Source organism: Elephas maximus, chromosome X (assembly GCF_024166365.1).
Source record: "Elephas maximus indicus isolate mEleMax1 chromosome X, mEleMax1 primary haplotype, whole genome shotgun sequence".
Lineage (NCBI taxonomy): Eukaryota > Metazoa > Chordata > Mammalia > Proboscidea > Elephantidae > Elephas > Elephas maximus.
Window position 1 is genome coordinate 159,715,183 of NC_064846.1, and position 16,023 is coordinate 159,731,205.

Sequence of the window (16,023 nt, forward strand, 5' to 3'; positions counted from 1 at the left end):
CACCGTTTTGTGCATGTGCAAGTGTATTTGTAGTTTAAATTCCTAAAAGTGGAAATACTGAGTCAAAAGGCACAGAAGTTTAAATTTTTGATAATTGCCAAATTACTTCCCATAGTGGTTGTACCAATTTATATATCAGTTTGTACTCTTGTTATAAAGTATGAGTCTCTTTCCCTACACTCTTGCCAAAATTATATTATCCATTTTTGGGATCGTTGCCAATCTGGCAAATTGAAAAAAGATATCATTGTAACTAAACAAATTATGTACATTGCTCTCTTTCTGGACACCTTCTAGAGAGTTTTGTGCAGCCATGCCCCATGTTCTTCATACTGATTCTTTGAGTGAATACCAGCCATGTGCCAGGCACTGTGCTCTGTGCTGTGAAGACAGAGTATGCTGAGAGAGCCCAGACTCTAGTGAGAAGACATGTATAAGGATTATTCTAATATGGTAGGTCAGTGCTACAACTTTAGGTATGAGAAAACAGTGAAAAGAATAGAGTCCTAAGTAGTGAGCATTATATAGGTATTGTTAGGTGAATCCCGTTGTAATTTGCATTTCTCTTAAGAGTGTGCTTAGCACCTTCACATATGTCTGAGTCATTTGCATTTTTTTCTGTGGACTATCCTTTGCTGTTTTTTGCGGGGGAGGGGTTCGTTGGTCTTTTGGTTAATACTTTGTGGAAGGAGCTTTCTATATATAACAAGCAGTATTCCTCCAGTTTGCATTTTGTCTTTGTTGATTTAAAAAAATTTTTTTTGCTATGCTGTAGCTTTCTGTAATTCTTCAGCCCTTTTGTGGCTTCTGGGTTCTGTGTCAGTGTGAAATAGTCCTTCCCATGTCAAGACCGTAAAATCATTCTCCCATGTTTTCTTCTAGTGCTTTTAAAGTTTTATTTTTTAATGAGTAAATTAATTTTGAATGTCTAACATTTCCAGTCTAATAAAGAAGAAAGTATTGCTTGTTTAAAAAACGAAGTGAGGCACCATACACGTTTTCTTATTGTATCTTCCTGTTCATACCGCAGGTCATAAGCCTGTGAGATGAGAAGTGGATTGTGATCCATGAACCCCAGTGGTATCGCTGTAGGCACAACAACAGATCTCCATGTTGGCTCAGCTTGGGGCTGAATTCAAAATACTCCCCCTCAGCTGTAGATTGCCCTCTCGCCCATAACACTCTACTAAACGGGCTGCTCATTTGACAAATATTTATTAAGTGCCTGCTAAAGCATGTTGAAACAGATGGTTTGTATCGACACAGTTTTGATCAAATGGTAACATTCTAGATGTTTAGTGGGCCATAGACAGACCAAAGGCACGGACGGCCATGTCAGTAATTGTGGCATCCATCAGGACACAGCATTATCTCCTTGGACACAGAAGTAGCAGTTCTCAGCTCTGTCCAGGATCTAGCACTGGGTGCCTTCTTTCCAGTGTTCGTTCCCATCCTGCAGGTTGACAGCTCCTTGCCAGGGCTTGTGGGATCAGTTATTCTCAGGAGATAATGCTGCAAATATATGATGTTGCAAATATGTAGTTGAAGATTTATGCAGAAATATAATAAATATCCTGTTACCTTAAAAAAAAACAACTTTTTCTCGTTAGCTTTGAGCTGAAAACGTCTTAGGTATATATTTAAGTGTGTATGCCACTTGGAAACCCTGGTGGCGTAGTGGTTAAGTGCTACGGCTGCTAACCAAAGAGTCGGCAGCTCGAATCTGCCAGGCGCTCCTTGGAAACTCTAATGGGGCAGTTCTTCTCTGTCCTATAGGGTTGCTATGAGTCAGAATTGACTCGACGGCACTGGGTTTATATGCCACTTTGCTAAGTGGCAGCATATTTTGTAAATATAAGAAAGCGAGACATCAGCCTGGTTACATGATGTAGTTTTTGAGGGGAACTTAGGAAATATTTTAAGCGTATGGAAAAAGAGACTGAATAATAAATACCAATGTGCCTACCACCTTGCTTTATCAAGTACTTGTATTTTGCCATATTTACTTTATGTATGTATGTATGTGTGTGTATATATATATATATATATATATATATACAGTTGACTGGGTGACAGAAAAAATTGAGTGCTCAACTACTAGCCAAAAGGTTGGTGATTCAAACCCACCCAGGGGCACCTCAGAAGACAGGCCTGGCAATTTGCTTCTGAAAGATCACAGCCTTGAAAAGCCTATGGAGCAGTTCTCTGCACACACAGGGTCGCCACAAGTTGAAATCGGCTAGACGGCAAACAGCAACAGCATGTATTTTGTAAAGAAACAGAAATCTTACGGATGCAGCTGAGGCACCGCTTTCTCTCTGCCACTGCTTTCCACATACTTGCGGTGTCTTTCCAGATGTTTTGAGCCTGGTTTGGCTTTTGTGAAGGGAGCCAAATGCTGGGAAAGCACACTGTCTGCGTGCGGGGAACACACTCACCAGGGCTGCTGCTCTGCAGACTTGCTTTGCATAGGTGGAGGGTGGTGCAGGAATCCATCACGCACATGGGGAGTAGTGTGCTGTTTCTGGGGTTCTGTATCTATGCATAACTCTCTCGGTCCAGTAGATTAGGGGTAAGAGTTTATTTATTTACTTACTTATTTAGTGCTTTCCTTTTATCTTCTAGCAGTGGTAATTTTGTAAAATGATTTTCATGAACCAGCACACACGTGGGGGGTGAGGCACAGCTGCGGTCCCCAGAAACCTGTCGTGCTCTAAAGGAGGTCTTTCCTCCAGAAAGGAATAGACCCAGGTTTCCTCCGAAGTACGCAGACCCAGGTTGCCTCCAGAAGTACGCAGACCCAGGTTGCCTCCAGAAGCACACAGACCCAGGTTTCCTCCAGAAGTACGCAGACCCAGGTTTCCTCCAGAAGTATGCAGACCCAGGTTTGAGGGTGGCTGGCAAATGACACCCTTTTCCCTGCACCAGGAACAGCATTCCCAGTAGGCCAGGGAGAGGGCGGAGCCAAGATGACGGAATAGACAGCGTAGGCCAGGGAGGCGTTGAGCTCCTCCTGGTGCCAGCCAGTGGCACCAGCTCTCTCTATGCCTGCGCTATTGGTGGCAGGAGAAAAGGAAATATTGCAGGATAGGAGGACAGCAGCTGAGGTAGAGAGGAAGGGTGCTGTAGGGGAGCCGGGCGGTTCTGCTGAGTGTGTCAATGAGATGTCCCTCATCTCACTCACCTGATAGGTTGCACCTGACACATTCTGACTATCTGTGCCCACAATATTGATCCCAGCAAGATTTGTACCCCCCAGATGAACACTATAATACCCAGGCACTAGATTTTCATATTTTTGACCTTCTAGAACAAAATATTTTTTTAGAACAAAATATCAGCCCATTTAGATTTGAAAGAATCATCTTCCAGTGTAATCATTTCTATTGTTTTTTTTTTAATTGAAATGCACATACAATAAAGTGCACAGATCTTAGAAAGATACTTCAGTGAATTTCTAGGTATGTTTACACCTGTGTAACCATCACCCAGACCGAATTATAGAATATTCTCATCCTTCCAGCAATCTTTCCTGTACCCCCTCCTAGTCAGTACCTTTCCAAGGGTAACTGCTATTCTCACATGTCTCACCATTGGTTAGTTTTGCCTGTTGTAGAACTTCATATAAATGGAATCGTACAATATACACTCTTGTGCCTGGCTTCTTTTACTCAGTGTTGTGACTGCAAAATTCATCTGGGTTGTTCTGTGTAGTTGTCTTAATAGCATTTGCTATTTAATAACGACAATAAGTAATATATTGAATTTGTGTGCTACTCTGCAATTCGTTATTTAATGGTGACAAAATAGCTGCTTTAGAGGCCCTAGGTAACTTGTGCCCCCAGCTCACACACCTAGTTAATGATGATGTCAGAACTAGTTCTTCTGGTTTTCTGACTCACAGCATCGTTCTCTCCATTCGCCATGAAGCCTGTGTCTTAACCTGGGCTACGGTTGGCGGAAGGCATAGAAGATGAGGGGAGGAAGGGGTTTCCCAAAGCAGACCTCTGTTGGTGTTTTATCATGTAGTATTTTGGCTAGAGACTGACCAATTACTTCAAAGAAATTAAGATTCAACCCAGCCAGCCCCCCCCCTCCCTGCCCAGGACCTGTGTAGTATGTGGTGAGTGGGGAGAGAGAGGAGAAAGAGGTAGCTGACTAGGCTCAGCAGCCAGCCACATGCAGGCAGCTCAGTTTATCAGAAAGCAGAATATCCTAGTTTAGCTCCCAGTTGCATACAAATTATGCATTTGCCCAGCGAGGCTGCTGTGTGCAGGCTGCCAAATGTTCATGGAGAATTTTTGCTAGAATGGCATTATTTATTTATTTATTTATGCCCTCTGAATGTGAATGAGCCATCGCAGGCTGTGTTCAGCATGATACTTTGGGGAAGCAGGAATGGTGTGAGGCAGTCTTCTCCCCCTTCTCTTAGGTGGTCTTTGTGACACACAGCTCAGGTGTAGTTGCAGCATTGATATCTTATTGATGGCCTCGGTTTTATCATGCATGTCGAGTTTTCCATAGTTAAGGCATCAGATTTGAAATAAAGAGAAGCTGGGTTTCACTTACCTCCTAAAGAGGTTTGCCAATACCCTGTCTATTCTGTAGTGTCTTTAAGCAAGTAAAATCATTGCTGATTTATACGTATGTGCAGGTATGAATCTCTCTAAGCCCCCATGGCCCACAGTTCCGGCCCAGCGCATGGACTCTACCGCTGAGACAGTACAGTAGGACTCAGGTTCTTAATAAATGGTTAAAATTATAGGCCTAGTGGTCAGAAAGCTGAGACTGAGGATTGGGGCTAGGAAAGCCCAGCCCCAGGAAATCCACAGTCCCGCTGACCTGGATCAGAACCTTGGAGAGCTCCAGGTACAAGGATACTGACAGCTGTACACAGGCAGGAGCAACTCTACGGCTCTCAGACCTGCGGGAGGCCAAGTCCACCTTCCTGTGCAGGAAAAAAGCAGCTCCCTTTGCTTTTTTATGTGGATGATGAGGGACTTCATGGATTTGGGCCTCAGTACCTGTGATGCAGTGGTTAAGCACTTGGCTGCTAACCAAAAGGTTAACGGTTCAAACCCACCAGCTGCTATGTGGGAGAAAGATGTAGCAGTCTGCTTTTGTGAAGATTTATAGTTAGGAAACCCTTTGGGTTGGTTCGGCTCTGTCCTGTTGGTCGCTATGAGTTGGTATTGACTCGATGGCAATAGTTTTTTTTCTTTTTTACTCTTAGGCTTATGGATTAAAAGAAAAAAAAAAACATTGCCATTGAGTTGATTCTGACTTACAGTGACCCTGTAGGACAGAGTAGATGGCAATAGTTTTTTTTTCTTTTTTACTCTTAGGCTTATGGATTAAAAAAAAAAAAAAAACAACCCATTGCCGTTGAGTTGATTCTGACTTACATTGACCCTGTAGGACAGAGTAGAACTGCCCCATAGGGTTTCCAAGGCTGTAATCTTTGTGGAAGCAGACTGCCAGAGCTTTCTCCCATGGAGTGGCTGGTGGATTGGAACCGTCGACCTTTTGGTTAGCAGCTGAACGCTTCAACCACTGCACCACCAGGGCCCCTTTGGCTTATGGATAAAACAGTGAATTGCATTCTCCAGGTGCAGAGGGAAACTCAGATTCCCCCTGGAACCACAGGCAGGGTGGTTTTCAGCCTCTCTCCTGTAGTCATAACATTGGCTCCTCCCGGGAGGTGAGGTGTAGCAGGAGAGTGCTGCCTGGAAGGGCCAGGGTTTGGTTCCGGGGCTGGGTGTATTTTGGACCTCTGACTCATCTTGCATCCTCTGACCAGGTCTCAGCTATTCTTATGTGTCAGCAATTGTCAGCCTGGCAAATTCAGTTTTGTCTACCTGGCAGTGTTATTGTGAGGAGCAAGTAAGAAAGTATCTGCTGAAGTCCTTTAATTTCTATAAGCTTTTGCCAGTGTAAGGTGGGATCATTGCCAGCATTGTCACCAGTTTTTAGAACCTACCAATAGGAGCCCATGACATCAGAATGCTGCACATTCAAGGCGGTGTTTGAGAAGTGCACCCTCCCTCACTCGGATTTGCACAGTAATTGCTATCATGGGGTCAGCACACATGTCAGCTATTTTTAGCCAGAAGCAAGTGCACAGGGATGAGTGGCTTGCTCTGCATCTTGAAAGATTTTTGAACTAAAGAGTTTGTCCTGTGATCTTTTGGTAGCAACTGGAGAATTGCAGTAGGGAAGTGACAAGAGCAGACACTTGTTTTAGGGAAGTGATCCCTGTGGCAGCGTGAGGCTAAACTGAGAGGGGAGAGATTGGAGCCAGGGAGAGAGGTTAGGAGAACATTGTTGTAATTGAGGCAGGACTTGGGAGAAGAGTGGTAAATCTGAAGCTAGACTGGTTGGATTCTAATTCTGGCCTTGCTACTTGTTTGACCTCGAGTCAGTTTTGTTAGGTCTCTGTGTCTTGGCGTATGCATCTGTAAAATAGGGATAATGATAGTACTGACTTCATAGGGCTGTTGTGCAGATTAAATGTCATAATGTAGGTGAAACCCTTAGAGCAGGGCTTGGCACATGGTAAAGCACTTGAATATTAGCTGGTATTCATGTTTTTAAGGCTGTACAGGAGGAATGGAGAGAAACAGAGGGAGTGAGGAAGTAGAAACAGCTGAACTGGATGACGGGTTAGATACAGGGGTTAATGCTGAGTTTTTCCAGCCTGGCTAAGTGGGTGGATGATGGAATGTCAAACAAGACAGTCCACTCGGGAGAAGGGGCAGGCTGGAAGGAGGGTGCTAGGTTTGGGTCGGCTGTGTTGAGCCTGGAGTATCTGGGTTTTGTCCAGGTGGCAAGTCTGCAGAGTTCACTGCCGTGTCCATGTGTCTGACTGGTTTCTCTGAAATCAAATGCAAGACATATTTTAAGTGCTCTCTCCTCCCTGCTTCCATCTAAGAAACAACTTAAGAAATTCACTCATTAGGCTTCTCTGTCTGGCAAATGTAAACGATCATTCAGGGAATGACGGAATCTGGCATTTATAAGACCAGGAGTTGTCTCTCTCCTGGCACTGGTTTCTCACCTCTTAGGTGCTTGCTGTTGATAAGACCAGTTGTTCCAAACCAGCTGCCCAGTGTGCTGCTTATGAAGCCTTGGGTGGCACACATTCTGACAACCATGACTTCGGAGGCTTTCTCCAGTGCATCTACTCCCCACTGCCTCTCAATATCTGCACCTTTTCCCTCACCCTTCTGTGTGTGCCATTAGAGGTTGTTATTGTTAGCTGCTGTTGAGTTGCCCCCAACTCGTGGCAACCGCATGTACAATGGAACAAAATGCCACCTGGTCCTGCGCCACCCCCATGATTGGTTGCAGATTGGACCATTTTGATCCATAGGGTTTTCTTCGGCTGATTTTTGGAAGTAGGTTGCCAGGCCTTTCTTCCTAGCCTGTCGTAATGTGGAAGCTCTGTTGAAACCTGTTCAGCATTGTAGCAACACACAAGCCTTCACTAACAGATGAGCTGCACATAGGTGCATTGTCTGGGAATCGAACCTGAGTCTCCTGCATGGAATGTAAGAATTCTACCACTGAACCACCACTGCCCCCCATTAGCAATTAGTGCTAAGCAAACTCTTGCAGTGTTGCCTACAACAAACTAAATTACTCCATGGTGAGGTTAAATGTTGTGTTACCACATGACATTGTGTCTAGGTGAGATATTTGTGTGTGTACAGTGTGTCCACACTATGACAGCAAGTAAGGTCAGAGCAACAGTTCTCCCCCTGAGAAGCACTGTAGGGGACTGACCCCCCTCGGTGGCTCATTTTCTTTACCTTTAGAGCCATAGTGGGCTGGCAGCCATCACTGAGAGCACCCGTCGTGTGGATCAGGCGGGCAGTGTTTGCAGATTTCCTCCTGATGCCATCTGCCTGTGAGGCTAGGAACCCCAGCAACTGCTGTTCTAGCAAGTGCTGGGGTTGCTGAGGTGGGTGTGCATGTACGAACACATGCACACACATGTACACAGCTTTGTGTGGGGTACAGAGGTGCCCTAGTTGGCCCAGCAGCGGAGATGTGTCTGGTTAGGTCTCTGAAATACCACCTGAAACCCTGAACCCAGCAAAGTGCCAGCCCCAGTTGCTGGTTTCCGGTGGGGCCCTAGTGAGGGAGGGAGGGCAAGGCTGTTATGAACAGAGCCAGCAAGCAGAGCATTGGAGACGGTAACTAGCACTCGGGTGTGTAGGAAGTTGCTGGGCAAGTGCGGGCACTGGCTATGTTTTAACAAGCTTTTGTTGTTTTCTTTCCATCTCTGCCCTATGCTCAGGCTAAATCTTGGCCCCCTATTCAATTTGCCATCTTCATGTTCAACCCATAGAGTGAGCTCTTCTCCATTTCTTACCCCATCGTCTTCCTAAACCTCTTTCTAAAGCAAACATTCCTTATCCTTGAGCCCTTCCTGCCATTCAGCTGCACTTTGGATCTAGCCCTTTAGTTCCCTCTCTGTCCCAATGGGTGTGATCATGGATCCAGGCAGGCCCAGAAACCCCCTGCTCCTTTGGGAAGATTTCCTGTGGACAGACCTGCTGTTTGTGACTTACTATCGTTTGGGGCTGTTAATGCTTTTGAAAAGACTTAAGTCAATTATTAAAGTAATTCGAAATAATTGTATCAGCCATCAGGTTTAGAGTCTGCCTAGGACAGGAGTTGGCAGAGTTTTTCAGTAAAGGGCCAGATAATAAATACTTTAGGCTTTGGTTTGTGTCACAACTACTCAACTCTGCTGTTGTAGCGTAGACAATACTTAAATAAATAAATGTGGTTGTGTTCTAATAAAGCTTAATTTACAAAAATAGGTGGTGGGAACAAACAACAGACGGTGGGCTGTAGTTTGCGACCTCTGGCCTACGATCATTGTCTTTATTTTAGTTTGCCACCTTTATTTTTTTCTTTGTTAAGCGTTCAAAAACCAGAGAAACTTATTTGAATACTGTAAATGAATTTAACCATCTTCATTTTGGTTAGTATAATTGTGAGCATAATGGTAATTTGGGAATACATGTCTCTAAACCCTTGTTGAGAAGAATATAAACCAGAAGGCTTTTAAGGGCTGACTCTGGTTGGCCATAGCTTATCAATGTTCAAAAAGTAGGAGAGGCTGACACTTAGAGCTGTACGGTGGCCTTTATGTATCACTCAGTTCTCTTCATGGCCACGGTCACATAAGTTCACATCACCACACTGGACATTACTCCATTTTATTGGACCAGGCACTTCTCTAATAAATGTCCGGGGAAAGCTACGAAACAGTAGGAAATGGTGTTTTTAAAACATCATATTATGCTGAGTTGGGAGTCACTGCAGTTCATTTCCAGGAAGTTGAAGCTTAAAATAGTCAAAGAAGTATCTGAAAATTTTAAAGTACAACCTTGTTTTCCTTTTGTCTGCCCTCACAGGAAATAAAGAAAGAGATGAAGAAAGACCCTCTCACCAGCAAAGCTCCAGAAAAGCCCATGCATGAAGTATCCAGTGGAAACTCTTTGCTGTCTTCTGAAACAATTTTAAGAACCAATAAAAGAGGTATGGAAAAGGAGAAAGGGCCCCCATCCCTGCACATAAACAAAAACTGGAAACTTCTAGGTGAACTGTGTCGAGTTTTGAATTACTGAAACATTGAATGGACTTTGTCCTTTTTTTTTTTTTTTTAAGATTTTTGACACACACGTAAATGGCAAGCAATGATACATACAGTAACTATAATAAAGGGCACTAGTAAAAATATTTTGAAGGTGGAAAAGTGGACTGAATTTGTAAACGGTTTTTCCAGGGCTTTAGCTTTCACTTTCACATATGTTTTTATGGATGGAAGGTGCACCGACAGAATGCTCTGGGATAGGCCTGAGCTGTGTGTGTCTGACCATGTTCTCTTTTTGTTTAAGGCAGGCTTTAACAGGGCTTTTCTCTCTCTAACCTCTGAAGTCCCTAACACAGGCCCAGCTTTCTCCGTTCAAGAGGCAGTACGTGCGAAGATACAGCCAATACAGCCATCTAACCAGGAGACCTCTAATCATGTTTTCCCTTTTTTGAGACCTTGAGGCAAATTTTAAGATATCAGCTTGCTGAAATTTTGTCTTCTCCTCCATCCCTCCTTTGTGATCACTGTCATTTAAAATGATGTGAGAGAGAAAATAAGATGGCAGAGATGACCTGACTGAATTTTATGCTGTGGTCACACTAGGGCTGGGTTTCCCTCAGCTCTTCCTGACCCCATCCCTCAGATCAGCGGGCCCACTCTGAGCATGCCCACAGTAGGCTAGCATATAACTGCAAGCTTTTCACTGCCTTCTGACTCCTTTAAAGAGAAATTCAGAGCTGGGCAAAAGCAGGAGCAGGGAGTGTATTAGCAAAGAGTTCCATTAAAAAGAAAAAGAAGATGGCAAGTTTACATAACCACGGGGAAGAACAGCTCATCGTTCATAAAATTTAGACAGTAGAAGAATTTGTCCAGTAAACTGTCCATTGATCATAGTGCTCGAGACATGAGCTTTGTGTCTCTCTTCCTTCCTGTTTCTCCCCCCACCACCCCCCCAGCTGCCCTGGTTTACATTTCCTTTTTTTGAATTATTCAGATGAAATACTGGCTGGAGGCCCGTGTTTGTTAGCTGCTATAGGATTTTCTTTCTTTCTTTCTTTTTAAACCCCATCCTAGCAAGGTAGGGGATTTTCCATTTTAAGAATTAAGTGTACTTTGCTGTAAAACCACAGTGTTCCAGAAAAAGGTGCCCCCTGCGTTCTCACAAATAAGCTCCAAAACTCCTGAGACCTGCTCTCATTGGATTAGAGATCTAGAGCTCAGCACATCTTTCAGTGTTTCCAAACCTCCCTCTCGGGCCTCTTCTGTTCCTCCTACCTCTGCTCCGAGGGGTCGCACACACATTGACCAGCCTCTTCGGCCAACCCTGTGCTTGTAAAGTAAATAGAAGAATTAAGGTAACTAATTAATTTAATAAGATAAGGAACTAATTAAGGTAAGGAATTAAGGTAATTATCCAGATGAGTCAGGTAGAGTTACCTGAGAACTTTAAGTAAACGAAGGAATATAACTTTTTACATAATTATCTCTTTACAGCTAAAAATCTGGCCTTTGAGTTTCCTCACAGAATTTTTCATAACCAAAAAATGGAATTAAAAGGAGTGGCTGGCATACTGACTTACCCTCCTTTTTGAAGCCTCTGCCTTAGGTCCACGGCCTAATTACGACCACCCTTTTAGGTATTTTATATAACCAATATGCTAGTGGCTGCGAGACCTTAGCCCATGGGGACATTCTGTACATATGAAATGTGTAACAGACCATCTTCATTCTGTCCCAGGCTTTACGCTGACCTCCTGGGTCACCTGGGCCAAACATAAATTTCCAGTTGAAGTGCAGCATTGTGTACGAGGACCAGGACCGCCTTCAGCCCTCCCCCACCAGTCAAGACTAACAGTCTCCCGCTACTTATGATAAACAGCGGGGAGATTGATCGGCCTTGTCCGGCCTGATAAATAGTTCATTGTGCTGCGCTCAAAAGCAACATTTTTTTCCCACCCAAAATCAATGACAAAACAATTAAAAAAAAATACAAGGATCAAAGGCTAAATAATGTGGGATGATACTAGTTACGTGTAAACACTCCTGTCCAACTAGTTTTTAATGTTTTATGAGTCATCATAAATGACTCTGAAGTCTCCCCGTCTCCTTTGTCCCCATCAAGCTTTGTCCCTAGAAGTCTCCCTGATGTTTTTGGCTCTTACTATGGTTTATGGCTGTTAAGGAGGGAGGTTGCTTTCAGAGTTTATTAACAGCCTGCTTTGATTGGCTAAGATGGGATCTTTCTTAAAGTATATGAGTCCACCTTGTGATTCAGCCTTGGACTCTGAGAATTGAATAGAATCAACACAAGTTCTTATTTTTTCATATTTATCGAAGATGACATGACTGTTTATCTGGGCCTTATCATTTGATAAAGGCTTATAATTGGTTTAATAAAGAAAGACTGAAGCGTATTTCTATTTTGACTCTGAAATGGAACCACTTCTGTGAGTCCTGAATTTGAAATAGATTTAGCTCAAGAAGTTTGCCCACTTGTGTCAGGTGGTTTTTTCATTTTAGGACCTTTCTGACTTTGTGGGAGTGGTAAAGGGGTTGTAGGCCTTCACAATGTTGATGAGTTCTCCCTTCCCAGGCACCTGCATAAGGTGAGGAGATACCCTGAGCTTGAAGGAAGCTATTCATAGCCTTGAGAAAAGGCCAGGGCAGTGGAAACATTCATTTGGGAACCTGCTGGTTTCAGTTTTCAACTTTAACCTTTGCAAATTTTTGCAGAGGTGATTTAGGGAGGTACTTGAATGACTCCGTGGGCTTTTCATTTAAGAAGGAGACAAAATGGAAATTGAGAGAGCAAACCAGTCTCCCAGCTAGCCTGGCAGACATCAGTTACACATTTTGGGCATTAGAACGTTCAGCACAAGCCTGTTCCCACCCCTGGCCATTTCTTTGGTCTTTACCTGAGTCACAGTAAAGGAACTTCCTGCTTAAAATGAGCCTTTCCCAAGGAATAAAAGTTATTTTTCATTTAAATTTACAGTGTGAATGTTGTATATCCTACAGTTATCCCAGACTCCAGTATGTTGATGAGTCCCAGCCAGAAGATTTAAAAACCTTCCTTGGAGCCAAATGTCATTCTCATGTACCAGACAGAAGAGAGTTGTCTGTTTTCTCTGAGAATGATTTATTCTTTTGTTTCCTATACTGTTAAACTCATGTAGGAGAATGATGGGCTCTCCTAAAAGGGAACATTGGTATGTAGAGGAGTTTTTTTTTTTTTTTAAAGAATGCAAGCCTCAAGTTTCAAAGCAAAATTGAATAAAATGGAAGTTTCAACAGTTAACAGCAAATACCCTAAAAATATTCTTGAAAATGAGCAAGGAGGATTTTGCCCATGTGAGTTTGGACTCCTCTCTGCTTTAATTAAAATGAAATAAAAAGTTATTTGGCTTCATCTGAGAGGGGTTTAACTGAATCGATACCCTGCTGGCCTATGAAGGGACTAGGTTTGATGGCAGGGCTCCATTTCCTGGGTTTTGCATCATTAACAGACTATGTGGGGAAAGGTGCGTCTCCGCCTCTCTCTGAACCCCTCCTGCCCCCTGTGATTTTGGACACTATTCCTTCCTCACTTTTGGGTGGATACCAATGAACGTGCAATAGCACACATTCACTGTGTGTCTGCTATGGGCCTGGCCCTGCCCTTGGTGCCGGGGTAGACATGAAGACAAGTAAAATACCAGCCAGCCCTGCCCGAAAGCAGTTCCAGTCTGTTTTGTCACTTGGGAAAATGTTGAGACAGTGCTGCACACTTCTTATATCCTTTTTATGGCCAGATCGGGGTATGTCTCTTATTTACTTCTGTCATTCTGAATGTGAAGCCACTCAGTGGCTTTCTGGTTGGCTTTATATGTCCTTGTTTCTATTTCCAGTTTATCATGAATTCAGTGTTTGGTAAGTCTCTATTGTATTTTTCACATTTATTATTCTTTGCTATTATTATTATGGTTATGCTTTCCTGATACAAAACGTGTTTATGATCATCTTTTTTAAGTCGCTCTGCTATTTTGGCATCTGCCTTCCAAAAGATAAACTGCTTTTACCATCTTTATTTAAGGTTTGTTATGCATTTGCATTTGACTGCCTCTTCCAGAAATCAATGCTGAAGGATCTGATGGTTTAAGAAATCTTGTTTGTAACAGGTCTAGCGCTGATGCTGTCAGGTGAGACCTGCTTTCTCAAGTGCGATTCGAGTTCAGATGGGGCTGGGTTTCTCTCTGAGTTGGTATGTGGATAGGACTTTGATTGCAGAGTACTGCTCTGTGAGTTCCTCTGTGAGTTCTTTTCTGGTGTTTGCAGTCCTTTGGATAAGTTTGCGTCAAAAGTTTTCCTTAACAGAAGGCCCAACAGCTGCTCTGCCTCTGGTGACACACTGTTGCTTTAAAAGTTAGTGTGGAAGTTCTTCAGAATTAATTTGGCCTGTGGGTGGGTGGTACATACACGGCCCTTAGCATTACTGTGGGCCTAGTGTTTGCACCACGGATGGGCTGTCCTTCTTGGTCTGCTGCCTGTAACTGTCTGAAGAATTTTACCTAATGTTTATCTTTCTGCTCCTCATAGTTTCAGCACTAGCCATTCCAACTCCTAAACAGATCTGCCCACAGGGACCCTCCTCCCTTGTCTCTCCTGAAAGTAAAACTTTTTTTGAGCTTTCATTTCTTTAGCATTTACTTGGCTGCCTGGAGTGAGATTTTAGAGGTATCCGTTTGCTGGTTTGCTAGACTATGGCTGAGGGCGTGAGTATGTGTGAACACACACGTGCTGGAATAGAAATCTCCCGTTTGTGTGAAGGCTGTGGGTTCTTTGTTTGAAATGAAGTTATAAACAAAGGATGGAAAAAAAGTGTGTCCTAATAAACAATTTCCACAGCTTTGTTTTTCCAGTGGTTTGTAGGACCTGGGGATTTTTTTTGTAGAAACAAGACTTTTTTTCTTTCAGATTTCCTTTTGAAGAAACAAATGTAAATTATCCTAATTATTAAAAAAATTATTTAAAAAAAATTATTAGGAATCTGAAAATGTGGCATTTTGGTCAAACTTTTCTCTGAATTACCGTATCATCTCTTGATTTGGCCAAATGAGATGGCTTTTGTGGAAGGATAGAAAAGTAGGAAGAGTTAAGAGAAGGCGTTATTGTTGTGCTGAAGCTCTTGGCTATCCCCTGAACTGGTCTTCCCAATGGGGAAATGAAAATCAAACTGGCGACTTGGCAGTGAACATGGATGGAGGTAATATATAGTTATTCAATAATATATACATCTGTGTGAAAGTATCTATCTGTATATGCATACATAGTCTTTTTTCCCACTGGACCTTTATTCTCAAATGCTTAGAGTAAATAGAGTAATGGGCCCTCGAAGAGGTTGTTAAAAGTAACTAATCTCTGACTGCATTTCTGACGAGTTTTATTGGGAGCCCATGTTAGAACCAGTAATTGATGTTAGGGTATGTTGCCCTTGTTCATTTTATCTGAGCGGTACTGCTTGTTGGGTCTAGGGATGGTGGGAGTGAAAATGGGTGGAAAGAAGCTTACGTAGAGGGGTGTTGCTATCGTACATTTTCTGTATTTCTCTGTGTGAGTCATCAACAAAGTTGGTTTTTAGAATTTTTCTCCTATTACATATTTATCTCCTTTCAATGTCAGTGTCCTGGTTGCAGGGCATTACCACTAATGAGCGTCCTATGGAACAGTTGTTGATTTAGACTCCTGCCACACCCCTGTTGGGTTTCCATCCGAGTCCATGCAGAGGCTGCTCCATGAAGTGGTTTTGTGATGGTGTCTCCACCTGGTGGCTCTTCTAGGAAACTCTTCCTTCTGACTACCTTTTTTCTCCCTCAGAGGATCTTATGTGAGATGCCTTTTGGTTCCTGTGACTCGGTGTTCACAATTCATGCAGTTCCATCTCAGACCCACTGTGTTTCACATTATGCACGTACTCCGTTTAACCCCTTTCCATTCTCTTCTAATAGTTGCTTATTGAACTCATAGAATTTGTCTCTCGACCCTTGTTCCATCTGTGATAATATCCCACTGACCAATATTATTGTAGGTAAGCATTTAAAGAAAAATTCTTGTAGGCATGACTCTAGGTATAGTTATTAATTTGGATACAATAAAAAAATCACACTGAAACCCTTGTAGGTAAGCCACAGTCTCCTCCTTAATCACTCCAAGTACCCCTAACTACTTCCTCACTTCTTGTTGAACCTTCTTCCTCAAAGGAGGGGTGGTAGGAGCAATATTTTATTACTGACATTGTTTACAATTGCCAGCAAGTGATGAAAATAAAAAATCACCTGTCAGCTTTATTATTGTTTGTAAATTCTTCACAGGCAGCCCCTTCTTGCTGGGGTGAGGACTGCCTCCACTGCCAGTGGTGTATCTAGGTGATTGGACCA

At 43.0% G+C, this 16,023-nt stretch overlaps 1 protein-coding gene across 5 annotated transcripts in view; it reads left to right on the top strand.

Annotated features, from left to right (window-relative positions):
• The window catches only part of SH3KBP1 (SH3 domain containing kinase binding protein 1), a 382,888-nt gene that overhangs the window by 143,708 nt on the left and 223,157 nt on the right, over positions 1–16,023 (top strand). For all 5 annotated transcript variants that reach the window (XM_049872882.1, XM_049872883.1, XM_049872879.1 and 2 more), the window contains one exon: positions 9,432–9,555. In XM_049872882.1, the coding sequence (XP_049728839.1) occupies positions 9,447–9,555 (109 nt within the window). In that variant the 5' untranslated portion in view covers positions 9,432–9,446. The remainder of the gene's footprint in view (positions 1–9,431; positions 9,556–16,023) is intronic.